Source organism: Triturus cristatus, chromosome 12 (assembly GCF_964204655.1).
Source record: "Triturus cristatus chromosome 12, aTriCri1.1, whole genome shotgun sequence".
Classification (NCBI taxonomy): Eukaryota; Metazoa; Chordata; class Amphibia; order Caudata; family Salamandridae; genus Triturus; species Triturus cristatus.
Genome location: NC_140595.1, coordinates 271,879,048 through 271,901,716, shown reverse-complemented (window position 1 = coordinate 271,901,716; position 22,669 = coordinate 271,879,048). Strand labels below are relative to the sequence as shown.

The following is a 22,669-nucleotide window of genomic DNA, read 5'->3' as shown; positions in this document are numbered from 1 at the left end:
AAAGGAGCACAGTGCATTGCAATTTAAGCACAGCCGGGAGGTTTGCAATCTCGGATTAAAAATTGGAGGTGTGGATGGGGTGCGAAACATCAGCAGACTTTTACTATGTATGTATTCATAATGTCAAGAAAGCAGTCGAGAGGCAGGTATGTGGCCGGTCCATTGACGATTTTTTTCTTTTTTTACACAAGTCACGTCTGCACAAGAAGAAACATTTGCTTTCCGAATGTGCAAAGGGTCCTGTGACAAAATATGCACGCTAGCTATCCAAAGTTGCTAGCTCTTGTGAGGGTTTACAGCTGGCCTCATACAAAGAAGGGCAGGATTGTTGTTCATGTTTCTTTACTCCCCGCACCCGGTTGTTGATGTTTCTTTAATGCTGATCGTGTTTCTTTGTCCCACCCCCCCACCTACCCGTTGTTTGTTTCTTTATTCTGTTTCCTGCATGTTGCCCGTGTTAATTTATCTATTTACCCCCCCCACCCCTGCACGCTCTGTCTCCCTTAGAGCCGGTGGTACTCACTAAAGAGTCTAAGTAGGTATCATTTATCTCACTGTACAGTTTAACCGTTAACTTTATGCAGGTTTTTTATACCCATTAATGCAGTCTATGTACCGTACTCATTATTGTGCATGGCATAAGAGAGGTGTTACTGCAGGTGGGACCAATGTGCCATATCTACTCAACGGTACATTCTCCACATTCAAATAATGTTGATTAATTTGCATATTTGCCTCGTGAATAAAGTTGCCCTCTAGTCCTTGTTTTTCATACATGTACCGAAGTAACACAACGTATCAAAACAGCACACTACTCTTAACTAATTGACAATTTCTACGATGCACATTTAATAGGCAGGGTCTTTCAAACTTTTTTCTATTTTAAAATGTCATCAATTTTAGAACAATGTAACAGTGTAATCCCTCCACCATCAAAAATAAATTAAAATGTGTATATATTAGTAATTCTTTTATCCGTAATATGACATTTAAGTATATTGGCATTTATTTGAATACAAGAAATCACATTTATTTGCATTGTGCTGTTCTTAATCGAATATCACAAACGGTTTGAGTTTATATTTAAACATGTTTCACTACATAGAAAACAAAATGCTGCATTTTAAAGGTAAATTTCATGTTCTCTGATGAAAATAAAACGTTTCAGCATGTAGTGGTTACAAGCCATGGTTTCTGTAAGCCATTGCACCCATGTCTGTCTTCTATTTCAAAGAACCGGCATGCAACCTCCTACTTAGTAAACCTTCGGGATGTACAATCCTTTAAGTAACACGCTGTACAGGTTGACGTCACGTTTTCACGGTGGCTTGTGAGGTTCTGTTCCAGCATAGCTTATTTTGTTGTCAGTGCTGCAGCAGCTTCTCTGGTCTCATTGGTAATTCCTCTTTCTAAGACCTCTATGCAGTGCTGCAGCTTTGTTAACACAAGGAGATGATGGACGAAGCGCTGAAACTTCAGACACTCACCCCCAGTCACAAATCTGGGTTGAATTCATCATTGTTCTTTAGCTCACTTCGCCACCCCAGTCCAGACACAGCTATATGCAAATCAGGCTTGACCCTGTGCCTCATGGGAACAGTCCAGCCTGAACTGCCAAGCCATGTCTTCCCTGGACCGGAAACAAGCATCCTGGGACCAGTTACAGGCTAACAGCCCTCATCAGCCAGGCTAGCTTGAATCCAGTGGCAAAGTGAGCAAGGGACCCACATCTGGGCATACCCTGCCAACTTAGGGCGAACAAAGCAAACACAAGGAGATGATGGAAGGAGCGCTGAAACTTTTCAGACACTCACCCCGTCACAGATCTGGGTTGAATTCATCATCATTCTTTAGCTCACTTCGCCACTTTAGTTCAGACACAGCTATATGCAAATCAGTCTTGACCCTGTGCCTCATGGGAACAGTCCAGCCTGAACTGCCAAGCCATGTCTTCCCTGGACCAGAAACAAGCATCCTGGGACCGGTTTCGGGAAACAAGCATCCTGGGACCGGTTTCATGGAAACAGTTGGGGCTGGACTGTTGGGAGGGGGTGGGGAGGGGTGACCGGTGCCCCGGCGGCACTAGGGCTCCGACCGCTGTAGTGGCCCCCTGCGGGGACCGCGGTCGGCGTCATAGTACCGCCAAGGGCACCCCTCTGTCCACCCTCCCCCAAAATGCATACCCAAATAACACACACACAGACTGTTGAGTTGGGTAAAATTTGCTGCAGGTTTATTACATATTACAATATGTAATGGGTGGGTTATCTTACGGGCGATCCAAGGGCAGGCAACCAACTGGGCCACCTGCCCGCCTGATGAGCCGGGCAGCGTGGGAGCGAACCCCGTCTTTGCTGCCATCCAGGTGATTCTTTTCTAGGATCACGTGCCGTTGGTAACTTCTACTCATGCCCCCCCTCTCGGGGCGGAGCGTCGCATAGCAAACCCCCTGGTTGTTCAGGCCCACAACCGCCCGCAGGACTAGTGGGGCGCCGACACGGCTTCCGGGACCCTCCCCTGAGGCTCCTCAGTTTTGGCTCAGGCACCCCCTATGGTGCCGCGCAGAGGTACCCTTTGTACCGGCCTGCTTCCAGATCGCCCTGTAACTCCGTCTGCAACGAAAAAAGAAACATTACAACGCTCTGAAAACCCCCCCATCCGACCCCTATGCCGGGTAAGCGGTAGGGAGGGATGCGGCGTGGTGGGCGACAAAGAGGTCGCCAGGAGGGTGGGGGAAGGCTAAATAGCCTCCCCTTCCCCACAGGGGCCAGGAAGTGACGCGCTTGTGCGTCATATCCGGGCAGCACGAGGAGAGGGGGACACCGGTCGGCGTCCCCGCCCCCTCCCAAGGGGAGGGGGAGGGGAGGGGTGACCGGTGCCCCGGCGGCATAGCTGCTGGTAAGTGCAGGACAACCTGACTTCCACGCAGCCCCAGTCTGCCGCCCCCGCCTCTGTGTGCATAGAGTGCACATCCCGGCAGTGCTTTGTGCTGCTGCACACCGCTCACCCCGTCAGCTTGTGTGGTGCCTCCAGTATTAACACAGGCAGCCTCCATAAATGGGTAAAGAGGGGTGGTGAAGTAGGTAGGAAAAAGGGCAGGAGAGCAGTTGGAGGAGCCTGTGCGCGGGCGAAGAGAATGAAAGGGAGTTTTGAATTGCTGGTGTCTGAGAACTTAACGGTATGTAGTTGCAAGGGAGGAGGACCCCACCATCACTAGAAGTGTTCACATTTGCCCATGTTGGCTCTCATGCCAGCACCACCTCATCTGGTCATGAAGTGGCTTATTCGTTATCACGGAAAGTCAGCCGACTGTTTTGTTTTTGAGGTAGCCATTACTAAATGACATTTGCCTCTGTGCAGAGGCTACAACAGCCTTACGGTTTACCTTACTACTTCAACCAATGTGGGTTGGCCTGTTTGTATTTTGATTTCTAACAGCTTTAATATGCACAGTCATAAATCCGGGCTCCGGTCTTTTCGCTTCGGATTGCATTCAGATTGCTCTGCTCTGGTTAGCTCAAATTTTGCATTAAAGGTTTTTACTCTTCTTTTCAATACTTTGCAATTCGCTTTTTCTTGGTGGTGTTCATTAAAATTTAAGTAACATACTGTATAACAGAGTCTCTTATTTACGCATCAGACTGTCCAGATCCAATTCCAATGTTTCTTCTTAGTATTTTGTTTTGATTATGAATTGAGCAATGGAAAATAATAAAAACATGTTTCTGTAAATAAAAAAAAAAAACAGGCAGCCTCCATTTCCAACACTAGAACATTGGCCATTTTTCGCTGCTATGTCTACCTGTATTTCAGACACTGTTTCACTTTTAATTACATTCTATGTAGACTGCATAGGCCTATGTCTTCCCTCCAAAGAATGTCGTGCCTTTGTGTGAGTGTGACGGAACGGCAATTATTAGGCGTCTGTAATTGGCTCTGTTGTAAAAGCCAGGGGCCCAATTTCCTTTCAAATTATAGCCCTGGGGAGAGAGCAGTGGAGGCAGTGCTTAACTTGATAGCTAAAAACAAACCCCCATTAAACTCCTCCAGTGATTAAGCCACAGTGATGCATATCCACCAAACTTTTTAGTTTAAGTTAGGTTTGTGTGCCTGCTCCTCCAAGGTCGTGACCTCTGATCTTCAGGGTGAAACATTTCTGACACTTCGAGCAAACTATCCCTTTCAGGCAGTTGTACGCCTACACGGTCCCTTTGGTTACGTGTGCAGGAGTTCTTTTCAGGAACAGGTAAACTAGTGACTGGCTTCACTGGGTAGTGCTTTAAAATAACGACACGACCAAGAATGCATAAACAAAGTATTAAACATCTTGAAGTGCCTTGACTTTATTTGAAAAAAAAGTTACATTCATTAAAAAAATTGAATAGTCTACACAGGAGCTGTCACAATACACACCTGTGTCTCTCTTGGAAAGTAGAGTTGTCCCAGGTTGTAATCTGCTGTCCACTATTTTGCTTTCAGACAGAGCTATCCCTCCGAGTCAAAAAGGGATTCAGGAGTGCTTTTTCGCTATTTCCTCACTATCCCCTTTCCTTCCTATCTCCTTACATAGGTTGAATAATCACTCCACTGCAAACAAAAAAAATATAACTACAAAATATTATCATTTGTAACGCCAATAAATCTAGCTTTCACAAATGCAAGACCGATTGCATTGCAAATGCTTGTTTCCTCTTCCCATGTGTGCTGCAGAAAGGAAAACACCTCTCAGAATTGTTTTTGTGCAGGAAGGTTGACCCTTCATGCACAAAAACAATCGTGACAACAACACAGGCATGATTGCACCATGGTTCAAGGGGGCCTGCGCTAGCACTAGCCTACCGAAATGGCACCAGCGCAGAGGGAAATCACAGGAATGCACCGTAGAACAAGTTAATTACCTTCGGTAATGATATATCTATATGAAACATAGGTTAGTTATAGATTCTACCGTAGAATTACCCCCAGGCGTCAGACTGGATCCGGAGAATTTTTGTCAGCAGTACCCATGCGTGTCAAAAGGTGGCGTCGGTCGACTCTGCGTTTGCCGTTGGCGTCATGGTCGCCGGGATGACGTCGTGGTAGCTACTTAGACGCCACCCTCGCGCACTGACGTCAGTTCTGTAACGACTTTCCACGGCAGAAGCGCAGAGCCATGCAAGACACTGACCACTGGTGCACAAAGATAGGGCCCCGAAAGGAAGTCCTTGAAGTCAGTTTGCATATCGGGGAGGATGGGTGGGGCGGTAAGCAATATATAACTAACCTATGTTTCTTACAGATATATCGTTACCGAAGGTAAGTAACTTGTTCATCTGAAAGAAACAGTTAGTTATAGATTCCTTACCTTAGAATAGATACCCCAGCAATACCAACCCCGGAGGTGGGTCTGCGAACTAAGTTCACACCAGAAAGTCCTGGAGAACAGAACGGCCAAAGAAGCTGTCTCTCCGGACTTGACTGTCCAGGCAGTAGTGTTTGGTGAACGTGTGCAACGATGCCCACATAGCTGCCTGACAGATGTCATTAAAGGGGACTCCTCGTCCCAAAGCAGTGGTAGCTGCTGTTGCCCTGGTGCAATGGGCGCGCAGTCCCACTGGAGGCTCCTTCTTTGCCAAAAAAAACCAGGCTTTGATGCACAGAACAACTCACCTGGAGATGGTCTGTTTGTGCACGGCCAGACCTTTCTTAGCGCCCACGTAACCAACAAAGAGCTGATCGTCCACCCAGAATTGTTTGGTGCGATCCAAGTAGAAGAAAAGTGCACATTCTGGATCCAGACAGTGGAGCCTCTCTTCCACTTTAGAAGGATGCAGAGGCGGAAAGAAGGTGGGAAAAGTGTGGTAAGAGGTAACCACCTTGGGAAGAAAGGAAGATCTAGTTCTGAGGATGACCTTTTCCGGATGAACAGCCAGAAAGGGGGGCGTGGAAGAAAAAGCTTGTAGCTCACTCATCCTGCGCGCAGAGGTGAAGTCTGAGAGGACAGTTATGTAGCGCCTCAAAGAGAGCGCACATAAGATATGTAAGAACCAAGTTCAAGTCACACTGGGGCTTTATGAAGGGAACAGGAGGAAAAAGGCGAGTAATGCCCTTAACGAAACGATTTACAACAGGGGACTTGAAAAGAGAAGGCTGATCAGGAAGCCTAAGGAAGGCTGAAATTGCAGAGACATAGCCTTTAAGAGTGCCCAGTGCAGAGCCCTGCTGAGGCCTGCGGGCCTAAGAAAGAAGGAACAAGAGTACTTCAGAAAGAGGGGCAGAAAGGGGATCCACAGCCTTTGCGGGGCACCATGCCACAAATTTGTTCAATCTGCAGGCGTATACCTTCTTAGTGGAGGGACGCCTGGCTGCCAAGATAACATCACCTACTTCGGGAGGAAGTTCGAAAGCTGTCAACTGTTGCCGCTCAATCGCCACGCAAGGAGGTGGAGGCTGGACAGGTTCGGTGGAGGACCGTACTCTGCTGCTGCGACAGAAGATTCTCCCGAAGAGTCAGTCAGATCAGAGGATCGATGGCCATGTGCAATAGCTCGGGTTACCAGGCTCTTCATGCCCAATCCGGAGCCACAAGAATGACTTGGGCCCGGTCGCGCTTGATCTTCTTCAGCACTCTGGGCAGAAATGGTATAGGCAGAAAGGCTTATAGAAGACTGCAGCTCCACTCGCAAAAGCGTCGCCTAGCGAGTGCCACCTTGGAAGTTCCAACGCGCAGAATTGCTGACATCGCGCATTCTCTTTGGTGGTGAATAGATCTAACCAAGGCTCTCCCCGCTGCTGAAAGAGACCTTGCGCCACCTCCGAGTGAAGATGCCATTCGTGATCCATCATGTACCAGCAGCTGAGTTTGTCTGCACTGGTATTCAGTGAACCTGCCAGGTTTTGAACAACCAGGGAAATGCCCTGATGTTCCAGCCATGTCCAGAGACGGAGAGCCTCTTGACATAGGGACCACGACCCCACCCTACCCTGTTTGTTGCAGTACCACATGGCGGTGGTGTTGTCCGTGAACGCCTGCACCACTTTCCCCCGGACAGAGGGAAGGAATGCCTTTAGTGCAAGACCGATCGCCCAAAGCTCCAGAAGGTTGATGTGGAGCCCGGACTCCGCCGGAGACCAGAGGCCTCTGATCACCGCCTCTCTCATGTGGCCGCCCCATCCCAGCAGTGATGCATCTGTCACCACTGTGAACTCCGGTTGGGGAAGGGAGGGGGACCTGCCGTTGACCCAATCCCGGTTCGTTAGCCACCACTGCAATTGTGATGTAGTGCCCTCCAAGATCTGGACGTAATCGGACAGATTCCCCATATGCTGTGCCCACTGGAACTTCAGGTCCAATGCAGAGCCACCTGGCATGATCCACCAGCAGGATGCAGAAGGCCATGAGGCCCAGCAGCCTCAGGGTCTTTCTGACCGAAACCCGAGATAGAGGCTGAAAGATCGGAATCATAGCCCGAATATCCAGGACTCGCTGTTCGGGAAGATAGACCAGAAACTGCATCATGTCCAGAACCGCTCCGATGAAAAGGAGCTTCTGAGAGGGAGTCAAGTGTGACTTCAGCACGTTGACAGAGAACCCTAGCGAATGCCGGTGGAGGTGGCAGATGACAACCTGGGGCGAGCCAGTCCTCGTGATAGAGGAAGATTGGAACCCCTGATCTGCGCAGATGAGCTGCGACCACCGCCATCACTTTCGTGAACACCCGAGAGGCGCTGGTAAGGCCAAAGGGGAGCACGGTAAACTGAAAGTGGTCATGGCCTACCGTGAACCGCAGTAACGCTGGTGGGCCGGCAGGATGGGGATGTGGAAATAAGCGTCCTTCAAGTCCAATGCTACCATCCAGTCTTCAGGGTCTAGGGCAGACAGGACCTGAGCTATTGTCAACATTTTGAACTTCCGGAGGAGGAAGCGGTTGATGTTTCTGATATCCGAGATAAGACGCAGGCCTTTGTCCTTGTTGGGCACCAGAAAGTAGTGGGAATAGCAACCACGACCTACTTCTGGGACAGGAACTCGCTCGATGGCTCCCTTGGCCGAGAGTGTTGAAACTTCCTGTTGGAGAAGGGCCAGATGATCCTCTGACAAGCGATGGTACTGAGGTGGCATGGCGGGAGGGGTAGTCTCGAAGGGGAGGGAGTAGCCCCTTCGGACTATTTGCAAAACCCACCTGTCCGACACAATGGTGCGCCAGTGGGGGAGGTGATGGCAAATCCTGCCGCCCACTGGCATTTGGCGGCCCTTAAAGGTCGGACTAGGAAGGTTTGGAGGCTGCTGCAGAGGGGACTGTGGTGCACTGGCCCGCCCGCTGGCCCCCATAACCATGGCGGTGGTTCCCATGTCCTCGGCCACACTGAGGCTGAACAGCTTGTGCCGGCCTGTGGCTCTGGGCCGGACTTGGCAGGGCACCCCTTCCGTAGCCACGAAAGGGGTGAAAGGCAGACTGCGCAGGGTGGGTGGTGGAGAGGCCCAAGGACCTGGCCGTAGCCCATGCGTCCTTAGAGTACTCCGGTGCGTTGTCTGCCTTGTCGCCGAATAGACGACGGCCATAAAAGGGCATGTGCATAACAGTGGATTGGACATCCCCTGAAAAACCAGTCGACCTCAAACAGGTGTAGCGTCGTAGGGCTAATGACATGGAAATCGTCCTGCCTAGTGAGTCGGTGGAATCCAACCCACAGCGGATGGTAAACTTCGCTGCATCTCTCCCTTCAGCAACTGCCCGGGAGAGTACGGCCGGGCCTCCTCCGGGCACTGAGGCAGCACTTGCGCAACCGCATCCCACATGGAGTGGGTGTAACGGCCCAACAGACACGCAGTGTTTACCAACCTCAGTCCAAGCTGGAGGAAGAAATTATCTTCTTCCCAAGATGGTCCAGCTGTTTGGATTCCCTATCTGGGGGAGCGTTAGGGAATGCGCCTTTGGAGGTGGAGGCTTGGACCACCAAGCTATCAGGGGTGGGGTGTTGGGAGAGGAAAGTGGGGTCGCCTGGGAGCGGGCGGTGGCGTTGGGTAATCAAGCTATCCACAGGAGCCCCTGTGTTGGGCCTGGACCAGGTGCCCAAAAGGATGTCTGTCAGGGCTTCATTAAACGGCAGCAGGGGCTCCGAAGAGCTCGCTGCCGGTTGAAGCACCTCTGTCAGGAGGTTAGTCATGACCGCCACCGTAGGTAGCTCGAGGCTGAGAGCCTCAGCCGCCCTACGCAACACCATTGCGTCCGGCGCTCATTCCTCCGCAGCCATGGTAGGAGGAGACAACATGCCAAGGACTGGTGAGGTATCCAAACCACTGGTTTCCCCCAGTTACTCTCTCCAGTCTGGTTCATAACCTAACTGGTCTGTTAAAAGGTCTCCAGATCCCTCCCAGCCCTCCTCACTCCCCTCTGGCTGCCAATCTGTTCTCAAAGAGCCTGGGTAGAACAGAGGCGCAAAAGTACCCATTGCCGCCAGATCCGGCATTGGTCGACGCCGGTCCGGCTCCGTGTCTACCTCGAGGTGGGGACCGGGGTCGACGTCGGCTGGTGACACAGAGGGCGCCGGTGCGGACGTGGTGCTGGTGGGATCGGCGCCGTGAGAGGTATAACAAGGTCGACCGGCGCAGATCCTTGATCCAGGTCTGGATCCAAGGGGACCCTGCGGTGCCGGAGCTGGCGGTGTTGTAGGCCCAGGGTCCCCAGCCGAGTCCGCAGGGCCAGAAGGAGCGCCAGCAGAGTTGGGCTGCCCAAAGATGGCATGCATCTCTTCGTAAAATTTACAAAGCTGGGCAGGGGTTGCTCCAGGTCCCGAAAAGGGAGGGAAGCCCTGAGTCTGCCCTTCGGGCTCCGCACGCGGAACCGCGGGAGAGGCACCACTCGCATCCCTTGTTGTGTCGGTCGACGGACAGGGACAAGTCGAAGAGCGACAATGCTTCTTCTTGTGCTTCGACTTACCTGACCCCGAGTGTGAAGACTTGGATAAAGAGTGATGATGGCTCCAGGACTGGTCCCTCGACCTCCTACTTGACCGGGACCTCGAACGGCGCGGAACCGACTGCCGGGCCTCAAGAAGCTTTCGGGACCGCTTCCGCAAAGACTTCGGATTCATCGTCTGGCAGTCGGAGCACGACGGTGTCGTGGTCGCGTGCCAGGCAGAAGAGGCCCATGCGGTGCGGATCTGTCACCGACATCAGTCGGCTACCAAAACCGCAAGCCTTGAATCCCTCGTGCACCAGGCGTCGATTGATTCAAAAAACAATGTCGACAAAAGTCGACAAAAAGTCAGTCAAAAAGTGACTGGAGGTACCACTCTCTCCAGATCTACGCTTGCTGGCGCGGAAAAAGAAAGAACTGACGTCAGCGCGCAAGGGCGGCGTCCAAGTAGCTACCGCGACGTCATCCCGGCAACCACGAAGCCAACGACGAACGCAGAGTCGACCAACGCCACTTTTCGACATTCAGGGGTACTGCTGATGAAAATTCGCTGGATCCAGCCTGACGCCTGTGGGTAATTCTGAAGTAAGGAATCTATAACTAACTGTTTCTTTCGGAGTTGGATAAATACAGTGCATTCCTGCCATTTCACTTTGGTGTAGGGCAGTGCCGTAAGGTGACTTGCTGCGCTGCCCTACGCCAAAACCCCCAAAATGCGTCCCAACATTCTTAAACTTTGCTGGATGAGTAATATTTTTTGCAGCGCAATGAAGTTTCATAGGAGACTGAAATTTTTACTCTGATTTTCCTCTCCTTACTGCGCAATAGCACTTTCTTCTATTTCTGAATCAACGGAGAAAGCCTCTGATAAAATATTAATAGAACTGGAAACTTCTACAGTTTGACCTTCTGTTAACTTACGTTACCACCCAGGACTGAAATCAGACACCACAATTCTCTTATGTAAGTCTTAAATGGATAAATGTTATAGTGGCATGTGGACTACAGTGAAACACCAGAATTGTCTGCTTCTAATAGTCATTCACAAAAGGTAACGTTGTCTGCACCCCTTCACAAATGACTCTATTAAAACTATCCACCAAATTGTTGCATGATGTACATGTATTCAATTTAATTCAATTAAATAAATCTTTATTCGGATATAAAATATCCATAAAAGCACAGGTCAAAATACCAGCAGAAATACATACATTTATAAAAATACAGAGTATGTAAAGTAATAGCAGCATGGAAAACAGTGAACAAATAGGGGCTTGTGTTTCGTAGCAAAAGACAACAATAAAAATACATGTGTTATAAAAGAAGACATGATGTGCGAGACAGCAGCTTCATGAGAACATGTAGAGATGTACATGTAATAATGACACATATCGTAAACACTGTTAACCAATCAAAAGAACCTACGAAATCCAGGGCTGAATTTTGAACTAGGCCATGTGAACATGGAACGGAATGCAAATGGCTAGAGTAAAAGCTCCACGTCGTGTGGTTCATTACGACGCTAGCACAGCTTGGCATATTGCTTTAACCTAGTATCATCAGCTGCTAGTTTGCAGATACCTTCTTATGTAAAGTTTCATCCAAATTATCCTTGTGATCTACGTTAGTAATGCTCTCTCACCTGTGTTGAACCAGCTTCGCATCACTATTATCTCTGTCCCATGATAATCTGTCCTTAAGCTTCCAAGATACTTGAGGATGTACAACTAAAGCACTTTCATGATGCTTTCACAAGAAAAAATGATGCAAACAGGTTCACAGTATGTTCCTGATCCCAAAACTATCCTCGGTCTCCAAGGACTGAAGGATACGGAGGGTAAGTCAGGCCCATACGAGGCATCAGCGCCAATAGCTCCACATTTTCAGTAACGTGCTATTGTTTTCAGCTCAGCCAGGGTGCAATCTCTCTTTGTTTCTATTTAACAATATGAAGTGTGTCCATCCCCAATACATTTTGAAGTAACGTCACTGCATACTGACCCAGCCTTGCACATGCAACTGTCAGTTAGGTACATTTGAGATTACTGGCAATTCACTACTTACGATAATGTTTCTATTTGGCACCGAATGCTACCAAATGCTGCAAGCAAGGTTTCCAATCCTTCATCTCGAATTTTGTTTTTTCCTAAGTCAAGACTTGAGAGGGAGTTATTCTTCTTGAGAGCAGAAGCCAGACTTTCACAGCAATTGTCCGTGAGGATGTTTTTCCTTAGGCTGCATATAGAAGAACATGGTGGTAAGGGTAAGAAATGATACATTTCGATGAAAAAGTGATATGATACAATGTAGATGAACATTAAGATAAACTACCAGGAACAACAAGGCAATGGTGAATGAAAATAGTTCAAAACTATATATGAGAGGGGGAGGGAGAGTGAGTTGGGCACTAAAAACTACACGTCGGAGGGTGGCACCAGTCTCTTGAATATCTGTGGTTTATGGTGCACTGTAAACCACATCTTTAAGATGGAAACATCTTTAAATAATCATGAGTCTAAGATTCTACTGTTCAAGACAAAACAAAAGCAGACAGGTACTTACACTATTGTAATCCTTAATTGATCAAACTCATTTCTGATAACAGCACTTCGCTTCCCTAGTAGGTCCATGCTTGATTCATCTGCTAGGCTGATCTATTTTTACATTGAACTTCATATCCTTCCCCGGGACACAACGTTGTGTCTAGTGTCTACCCTGCATAACATTCAGTGCTTCTAGGTCTTATCCCTTCAGGGGCATTCCCTGTCCACTGAAGAAATAATCTCTCAGCGCTCTTCCTTCTCGTCAGCTGTGAGGGTATTTGGTATCACAGCCAGTGAGATAGTATTCCCCCCATTCTGATGGACTGGAGAGAGTGCAGCCACAAGACGTGGTTTTAATTCAAGATGTGTCTTTCACAGTTCAAAATGTGTTTCTTGTTCATGAACTCTTATACTACTCAAGAGGAGGAAATCGATTGGGAGCGATTGAGCGGGTCTAACGCGCTCGCTGTGGAGTCAGCAGCTGTTTGCAGAGCGGAGCGGAGCAGGAGAGGCGGCGGCGGCGGTGGTGGAGGCTGGTGCTTGCGGCTTGATAGTAGTGAGCCGAGCGTAGGACCTCCCGCAACCATCCCGTAGCCATCCGGAAGCCCCTGCAAAATATTTGTGAATTCAAGTTCGGCAGCGGCGGCAGTTAGTAAGTACGGTTTGCGGTTCAAGGAGCGGAAGCCCGAGCCGCAAGAGGAACCTCCCACGGTTAATGTTCATCGGCAAGCACCCGTGAGTGTTTATGAAACCATTTGAGGGTGGTCTGCGGTTGTTTTTTCACCTGCCTATATTGACCCCTATCGACAGTTACATGACTACCTGCCTTCCCGTTGGAACCTGTGTGATAGAGCCCTCAGTGTTCTACTAAATGAGTTGTAGGGCAACTGCTGAACCTGCATGAAAGCGTGAAGCATAGCATAGCATAGCAGTTTTGCCCCCCCCCCTTGGCGGGGTGCAGGTGAAAGCAGCCACACAGGCATTTCCTAGGCATCTCCCCTCTCTAATTTGGTGCAGGAACAGGAACAGAGAACAGGGAGGAGGACTCTGCACATTTCATATTTTACACTTTCTTTTGAGAGGGAGTGGGGTACCGCGGGTGTCAGCGGTCCCACAGGCATTTCCAGGTATTTCCAGGCATTTCTCTCTTCATCTTGGAAAAAAATAGGAGCAGCGAGGAGGAATCTATATTTTGCACTTTCTACGCCTGTGCCTGCAATTGCAATTGTTCCCTGTGTGTATGGTATTATACCAGCTGTGGTTGGGGATTCATCACTGAGGTAGATGTGGTGACAAAGTTAATGATATGAGGGCGGATTAGACAGTGTGCGGACGTCTGTGGCAGTATTGACTCAATATTGTCTCTGCGGGGATACATCTAAGAATTACATTGTGACAGATACGCTGATAGCAGCATATAATTACAACATACTAGTGCTATAAAAATACTAAGATATAACTGACCACAATACAAACAAACAAGGTAAATCATTGGGAATGCGCTCAGGGAAGGAAAGAACACTGGGCCCTCCTACTAGACGAGCACGTAAAATGCAAGCACCTAAAGTGTTAAAAAAAAGCTAAAGCACAGTTAAAAGGAGCAAGTCAAACTTTAATTTCTCCAATAGCACGGATGTTCGAAAAATCTATAAAAATACCACAGAAATTTGATTTTAAGAGATCCAACAGGAGCACTTATGTCAATGGAATCAAATGTAGAAATAAAGCAGTTACAGACACCGATTAAACCAACCAACATCTTGGAAAGAAATACACTAGTAGTTGGTATAGAGTGCGAGTGCGACTATGTGTCACGAGCCAAGACCTGGACCACAGGGGCCGAAGATGAGTCCCAATGCCCTACCACCGGCTCGCCACCCGAAAACTACAACCTTCCGGGTAGCGCACCAATAGGGGGGAAAGGGGAAGTGGAAAACAAGAGAGACAGTCTGGCGATGATGATAATGTTGTTCACGCTGTTGGATCAGCTGAGTCTGGGAAGTTCTACACGCTGTGCCTGCAGTGGATAAATAAGTCTCATAAACAACAATACTTCACAGTACAGCAATCTATGTTTTTAATTAATGCACATTTGCTATTACCCATTGGCCCAAGGCTATTGCATCTCTCTATCTACGTAGTTGCTTGGTGGAAGTATTCTGCACCCACAATAGAAGTTAGACTATGAATACATTTCCTGTTTTTAACATGAATTCTGCTTATTTTCGTTTATCTAAGATATTTACCCCAAGGTACAATTAGCTGTTTATAAATAGTTCTTGACAATTAGATTTTCTGCTTTTTTACGTGGAGATAAGGAATGAATTGTTCTATTTATTTTCATAACCACAGGGTGGACAACGCAGAATATTAAGCAGTCACTGTAGAGTGTTTTTCTTAACTGAATAATGGCAATGTTGGGTAGCCGTGCTGGTGTCACAAGACACCTCTTACCACCGCAACAACCGGAACTAATCTCTGCTACTTAGCGCTTTAAATATTTAAGTTCTTGACACGTAGAGAATTTTCGGAGCCTTCTAATTGCCGCTTCTGAGGAGGATAGTTGGTTCGTCCCACGTAGCGCATGCGTGAAGAATTTTCACTACACGGAGGTTCTCTTGACAAAACTTGAGACGCAGACACGACTCAAAAACTAATGCTATGAGTAACTAAAGTTCTGTGATAATAACGGAAACGCGCGAATACGAAGCAACCTGCTTCGTCACGCAGACGGTTGGAGTGCGCAGTTCTTTTCCAGAACCCGCGCATTAAGCACCTGGGTTGCCGCGAGCCTGGAAGGTCTAGACCGCTGACTCAACTCACTGATGGAGCCAGCTTCCGCCATATTGGATTTCTGCAACGTAATAATACACTGTTTCAGGAACAGTCTGGTAATTAACAATTTGTTCTTTTTATGATAACATCTCTTGCCAATTCTCCAACGAGTGTTTATCTTCTTTTTCAATCTTACAGGATGGTGAGTGGTCAGACAGACCTTGACACATAAGCTATCCCCCAGTACTCCTGTGGGACCTTGTGCATCCTCAATGCTACCTCAAAAGCAGAAAAACACCTAGTTATGTCATCTCCTACCACATAATTGGGCACCAGGTCTGGTAATATGTGGACCCTCACATCTCCTGTGGCAACTGGGTTAATGTTGCCATCAATTCTGCTGGATTCTGAGTCTTATTTCAGCTTTAGGTCCAGCTCTCTTAGACTCAGTTCATGAGCGCACAACTGTTTCTTTTTTTCCAGAGCTAGTTGTTTCTCTTGCGTGCTAGGGCTCTCTTCGTTTCAGTCCTTGCTGCTTGTGCAGCTAGTACGAGCTGAGCCGGCAGCAGCTGTCACTCTCCTATCCCCCAGGTCCTTACGGGACAGGGCTGGGAAACACACACTGCTTCTTGTGCTGGGCCCAGCAGGGGACTTCACTCCTGTGGGTAGCCCACTCTACTCTGGTTCTCGGGCCAAGTGAAAAAGTAGCTTCCCAGTCTCCAGCCCCAGAGCTGTTACAAAGCAGACCTCTCCAGCCTCTATGTCCTCCTCCAATACATCGTCCTCATCATCATCCTGCTGTGCTGCATCTTTCTTTATGCAGACCTCCACCCAACCTCCTAGGACTATCTGATTCTCAAACTTTGGATAACCCTTGGAGAGTTTCAGTCCCCGCTCCCTGCACAACTTCCTCACTTCAGACATGCTATAGCTCTCAATGGTGTCAATATCTAACTCCATATTGGAAAGCAGGAGTCCAAGGCATAAACAATGTGAGGCAGGAATCACATTTGGAAAAGGAAAACCAATATGGCCAATAAAAGACAATTTAAAAAGAGGTCAAATTATTTAACTGAGATTTTCACAAATCACTGTATGGTACTGCATGAACACAAGTCCTGATCCATATCAATTCTTCAAGAACAACACCTCCACATGGAACGACTATTTGTGTTTCCAACCTAGGACAGCAAGCTCACCATAAAAAAGCAGATCAATGCAGTCTCCTCCACCTACTTTCTAATCCTTTGCATGCTACGTAAGATCTTAAAATGGCTTCCTGTCAACACCAGACAAACCGTGAGTCAAGCCCTGGTCACCAGCCGGCTGGACTATAGCAACGCACTCTACGTAGGAATCGCCTTCACCTCCTGAAAAGACTACTGACCATACGGAAATCAGCCTCGACCTCCCCAAGCGAACCCATATCAACCCCACCTCAAGAAGCTCCACTGGCTCCCCATTCAGAAGACATGTCAATTGAAGCTGCTGATCCACACCTACACATCCCTACACAATCGATAACCAGCATATCTCAACTACTGCCTGAACTTCCACCATCCCTCCAGACACCTGCACTCCGCCTACCTCGCTCACCCCCCGCATATGCTGATGAAGGAACACATTGCTGCGAAGTCCTGAAACAACCTTTCCCTTCAACTTCAGACCTCATCCTCTCTGTGGGAATTCAGGAAAGAACTCAAGACCTAGCTGTTCAACTAACCCTCCGCCTGCAGCAGGGTTCTCAGCATCTTGATACCCTATCGGGTAATTAGCCACTCTTCATAAGTCCTGACTGATTGATTGATTGACCACTGAACACCAATGTGAAAATTAGGTCATTGGTTGACTGGGGTGGGATCCCTGGTAAAGCAAAAGCCACAATCCCTTGCAGGGTGAACTACAAAAAGTCACTATATTAAACTGTGCTTAACCCTGGGTAGCTTGGCCCAAAAAGCAGTCAGGCTTTTGTGTACGTTCATTCAAAAAGAACTACAGAAAACAGTGGTCTCCACTTTTATTCTCTCGAAAATGGATTAATGCAATGCTATATTCACTAACATTCAAAATAGACTTTTGACGAAACAACAGGTTCTGCAGAATGTGGCAGCCCGCTTGCTCTTGGGGATTCTCAAACACAAGTTTGAGGCTCAGGCTCTGTTCCAGCTTCACTGGTTACATCAAACAACGCATTGACTTTAAAGCCCTCTGCAGTACCTTCTAAGCATTGCATGACTCAGGACCTGAATATCTTAGACTGCACTTTCAGCGCTATTATCCCACTATATTGTTTCAGTCTTCGCCATTGGATTTAGTGATACCAAAACCCAAAAAATCATCCTATGGTGGCAATAGCTTTATTACATACACCTCCAATATGTGGAACTCCATGCCACTCGATATAAAGAAAACATCAGACGTATTTCTTTTCAGAAAAGCCTTAAAATGTGGCTTTTTAATCATTAGGCTCTGACAAGGTTTCTCTCTCTGCCTAAGGATACCTTCCAGTAGTTAGCACCCAGACACCTATGGATAGTAGAGTGCTTTACAATTGTTTTTCTTCATTTCATTCCAAGTATTTATACAGTACACAAACAGTAATAGAATCAAAATAAAACACAAGAAAAATCCCTCACCAATTCAGAAAAGTAGAACACATTTTAATGAAGAATTTGACAGCAAACTGCCAAAATTCAATCAGGTGCTTTACAATTTTTTAAATTTCGTTTCAAGTATTTATAGACTACACAAACAGTAATAGAATGAAAACACAACACAAGAAAAATCCCACACCAATTCAGTCAGTCAGTCAAAGCACTTTATTTCGATTAATTAAAATCATAAAAGCAGTGGGCAATCACACAAAATTACTAACAAATACAATTCATTAGTAAATAGCATATAAAAATTAGAATAAAACAAGTATGTTAAAAACAATAGTAAAAGGAGTTATAAAAGTAGGAAGTCATTCTATGTGCAAGGAGCAGGATTCATACGGAGCCACAAAATACAATTAAAAGAAATACAAAAACCCCAATTGTGCAAATTAGCAATCAATCTCCCCAGGGGATGACAGTTTTTTATTCTTAAGCCTCACGGCTGCCACCAAGAAGCTGGCCACATAAAAAATATCGCGGGTGCTACTCAGCATCTGTAAATGTATTAGAGCTGGTCTAACTTGAATAAAACCTTTCGCTTTTAAAAGTGGGAGCAGATATTTTTTCCTCATTTCAGAGTAAAAACTACAAAACATGATAAAATGCAGGGTATCTTGGGTTGAAAAATTGTCGCACCTGCAGGGCGTACTACATTCAGGTTTGGCCCACACAGGGAAACTCCCCAGGGAGTAGTGAATTAGGTTAAGTCTAAACCTGGTCAGTAAAAATCTATGAAAAGGTTTAGTTACGAGCTGTAAATATGGCTCCAGGGAGGGCGAGGTGACCAGAACATAGTTCTGTCTCACAACTGGTCTTTTAAGCTCCATCTCCTCCCGGGTCAACCTTGCCTCTTCTAAAAAAGTAGCCCTGATCCATAGGACGTCCTTCTTTTTTTTCTTTTTTTTTTTAAACCGTTTATTACAGGTCTTAAAAGTATACAATTATGGGCCTACAACCTTCCGGCCGGCCGCTAGCAATGGTAGGAACATACGACATACATTTATGGAACACGTGGTATTACGGAGGAGCATTTCTCAGTAGGTAACAATGTCAAAAGCCACATCATCCAGACCCCATTATGCGGTTTCATTTTAAATTAAGAACAACAAAAAATAAAACCACACCCACAAGGCAACCCACAATCGAAAATAGCAGCACGTGCTCCCCTAGAGGGGGGATCCCAACTATACATAGGACGTCCTTCTTAACAATATTCTCCGGGGACGTAAAGAGCTCTGGACGACCTAGATCAGCAAAAGTCTTTCTCACATACTCAACCCAGGGGATCCTTTTAGCATTTTCCATGGCAATAATATCTGTAAGTATGGCATGGTTCAACGTGATTTCCTATAACCATGTTTTTGCCCAACAAACCAAGGGGGCCACCCTCAACTTGTCCGTAATATATCCAATCCCCACCTCTGTATGAGTACTAAATGTGGGGGTGGATTGGGGGACAGACAGGAGGGATCTCAAAAACCTGTTTTCAACTCTTTGTATTTGAACTTGGGCTACGTGGCCCCACAACGGGGCACCATATAAAACGATGGACAAACATTTAGCATTGTATACTTTTATCAGTGCCTCCATGGGTCTCGCCCCCAGCCTTTTAGAGAAACCCAAAAGAGCACTGGTGGACCTTGCCATAGAAATGCTTTTTAACTTAATTTGGGGGCCCCAAGAACCCTTATAGTCAAAGAGAACGCCTAGATATGGAAAGGTACGAACCCTTGTCACCTCCGCCCCCTTACAATGAAAGGTTTTTAGTTTACAGCTGCGGCTACTTCTGCCCACGACCATGGTGTGAGATTTGTTAATGTTCACCTTCAGGTCTAGCTGGTCCATAAAAGAAGCAAAAGAGTCCAGCATCCTTTGCAGACCCACCCCAGTGCGGGCCAATAAGACAGCATCATCCGCGTATAGGAGAACGGGGATTGATAAAGCTCCTACACGCGGAAAATCTGCCCTAGTGGTACCTAAGAAACTATCCAGGGCATTTATATAAATAGCAAAAAGGAGGGGGGCCAAAATGCAACCTTGTCTAACCCCCCTCTCTGAGCTAAAGTGTCGAGTGCATCTTCCCTCTTGGTTTACCCTAATGGTGGCAAAAAGATTTTCGTGTAGGGCCACTAAAAAATGAATCAGTGGGGGATCAATGGCAATATCATGTAGGATCCTCCAAAGCTTGGCCCTATTCACCATGTCAAAGGCCGAAGACAGGTCCATGAATGCCATAAATAAGGACCCATCCTTTGCCACTGTGTACTTGCTTATTAAAAGATGTAAGTTTAAGCATTGGTCCATGGTACCCCTTTTTTCTCGAAAGCTATATTGTAAATTAGAGAGCACCCCTAGCCTCTCCACATTTTCCCTGAGTCTAAATAGTAGGACTCTGCCCATGATTTTAACGGCAGAGTCTAGCAGGGAAATGGGCCTGTAACAAGAGGGGTCCATGTGCTGACCTTTTTTAAAAATCGGGACTATGACCGAGGTAGGGAAAGGATTACAAACAGATGCGTTAAAAACATTAGTTAAAATTTTTGCCCAAAAGGTCGGTGAATTCATATATAGATCAGTGGGGACACCGCCTGGGCCCGGGGCTTTATTCTTTAATGTTTCTTTGATTGCTTTTTCAACCTCCCCCCGATTAAAAATTATTGGGGTCGTTGGGTGAGATGTTTCGGGAGGGCCCTCGTTACTCATGCCACCAACACCGTAAACTTCTTCAAATTGGTGAAGCCAACCATCATACTGAATAACACAATCGGTGTTAGTATTCTCTTGGCCAGAGAGAAAAGGGTCATTAATGGTAGCCCAGAACTTGGCACTATCCCGCAAAACGTCTATAGACAGTAATTTGTCCCAAGCCTCCTTTTTAATTGACTTCTTTCGCCCTTCAATTGCTAATTTATAAGCCTTTCGTAAATTGGCTACAATCCCCCTATCTCTAGGACTTGTTTTTAATGCTTGTAGTAGCGCCCGATGTGCCTTGGAGCAACTACTATCAAACCACCTAGGGTCGGAATTGCCACTATTGTTATTCGTATTAGTGAGATCCGCCGCGATCCGGGAACAGATTATCTCGAAGGCGCTTATCGTTTCACTATCTATTCACCAATTCAGAAAAGTAGAGCACATTTTAATAAAGAATTTGACACCAAACTGCCAAAAATTCAATCAGTAGAACCAGAGTTATGATTTATTTAAGTTTTGAATAAAAACTAGTGCCTAAAAGATCAAAGCATCAACAGGGACATCTAGTCGTGCAAAACCAGGTCAAAATTCATGCCATATGGACGCCCTTCCAGACCTGGTGCAATAGCTTTACCTCCGAGTTCGCCGTGAGGGGAACGGATTGACCCACGGGCTTTAACTGCTTGCTTCCTACATTCGCTGTCATCACCGTCATCATTGACGTGAGGGGAACGGCTCTAGGGAACTTCAACTCCCAGTGTCCTTGGTCCGGGGCGCTCACTGCTGATGTCATCGCAGCGCCCGGGCTGCATTTAAGCCTCTCGAGCGCCCCACGGCGCGGGACGCTCTTCAGACCTGGTGCAATAGCTTTACCTCCGAGTTCGCCATGAGGGGAACGGCTTGACCCACGGGCTTACCTGCTTGCTTCCTACATTCGCTGTCATTACCGTCATCATCGCCGTGAGGGGAACGGCTCTAGGAAACTTCAACTCCCAGTGTCCTTGGTCCCGGGCGCTCACTGCTGATGTCATCGCAGCGCACGGGCTGCATTTAAGCCTCTCGAGCGCCCCGCGACGCGGGACACTCTTCCAGACCTGGTGCAATAGCTTTACCTCCGAGTTCGCCGTGACGGGAACGGCTTGACCCACGGGCTTACCTGCTTGCTTCCTACATTTGCTGTCATCACCGTCATCATTGCCGTGAGGGGAACGGCTCTAGGGAACTTCAACTCCCAGTGTCCTTGGTCCCGGGCGCTCACTGCTGATGTCATCGCAGCGCCCGGGCTGCATTTAAGCCTCTCGAGCGCCCCGCGGGCGCGGGACGCGCGCGGGCAGCGCCCGGGCCAAGGGCGGGCCCGTCCTTGCCCGTCGTGGTCCGGAGGAGGCTGGGCTGGGCAACCCCTTTAACATTTGCCGCTGGACCTTCGAACTGTTAGTGTTGTGGTGTGGATGTTTGGACTTGGGATTTGCCTGCTTGCCCTTGCTGGTTATTGGAGTATATTAATCAAATTAGCCACTTTTGACTGTCAGCTGCTCACGCTATTCCTTTTGGATTTGGATTTGTGCTAATTGTCTCTCTTGGACCTGGCCATACATTTTTGTCTCGTGGCATAGGTCACGCAGCATATAAGTTGATATTCATCTGTGGGTTGCAGAAACCTGGTCTGGGCTACCCCCCCCCCATTGTTTTTAACAAAAAATAAAAAAAAATAAAAAAAATAAAAGTAATTCAATCTTGACCCTGCTCCTCATGGGAACAGTCCAGCCCGAACTGCTAGGCCAGGTCCTCCCTGAACTGGAACACAAGCAAGCTAGAACCAGTTTCGCTCTAGTTAGGGCTCTTCAGCTAGGTATAGCTACGTTCAGGTGGCACAGTGAGCTCCGGACCCACATCTGGATGTACCCGGCACACTCAGGCCCAGGTCTCAGACTGGATGTGAATGTTTGACATTGGTCAGCATTCTGTCCATCAATTGTCCTTTTAGCTTTTGTCACCCTGAGTGGGATGGGAATAGCCAGACGTGGGTTCCGTGCTCACTATGTCACTGGATTCAGGCAATCCTGGCTAACGAAGGGGGGATAACTCGAAACAGGTCCAAGGA

General features: G+C 47.5%; 1 protein-coding gene across 3 annotated transcripts in view; it reads right to left on the bottom strand.

Moving 5' to 3' along the window:
• LOC146775835 (NACHT, LRR and PYD domains-containing protein 12-like) overlaps positions 1–22,669 on the bottom strand; it is a 497,684-nt gene that overhangs the window by 76,400 nt on the left and 398,615 nt on the right. For all 3 annotated transcript variants that reach the window (XM_085637540.1, XM_085637541.1, XM_085637542.1), the window contains one exon: positions 11,964–12,134. In XM_085637540.1, the coding sequence (XP_085493666.1) occupies positions 11,964–12,134 (171 nt within the window). The remainder of the gene's footprint in view (positions 1–11,963; positions 12,135–22,669) is intronic.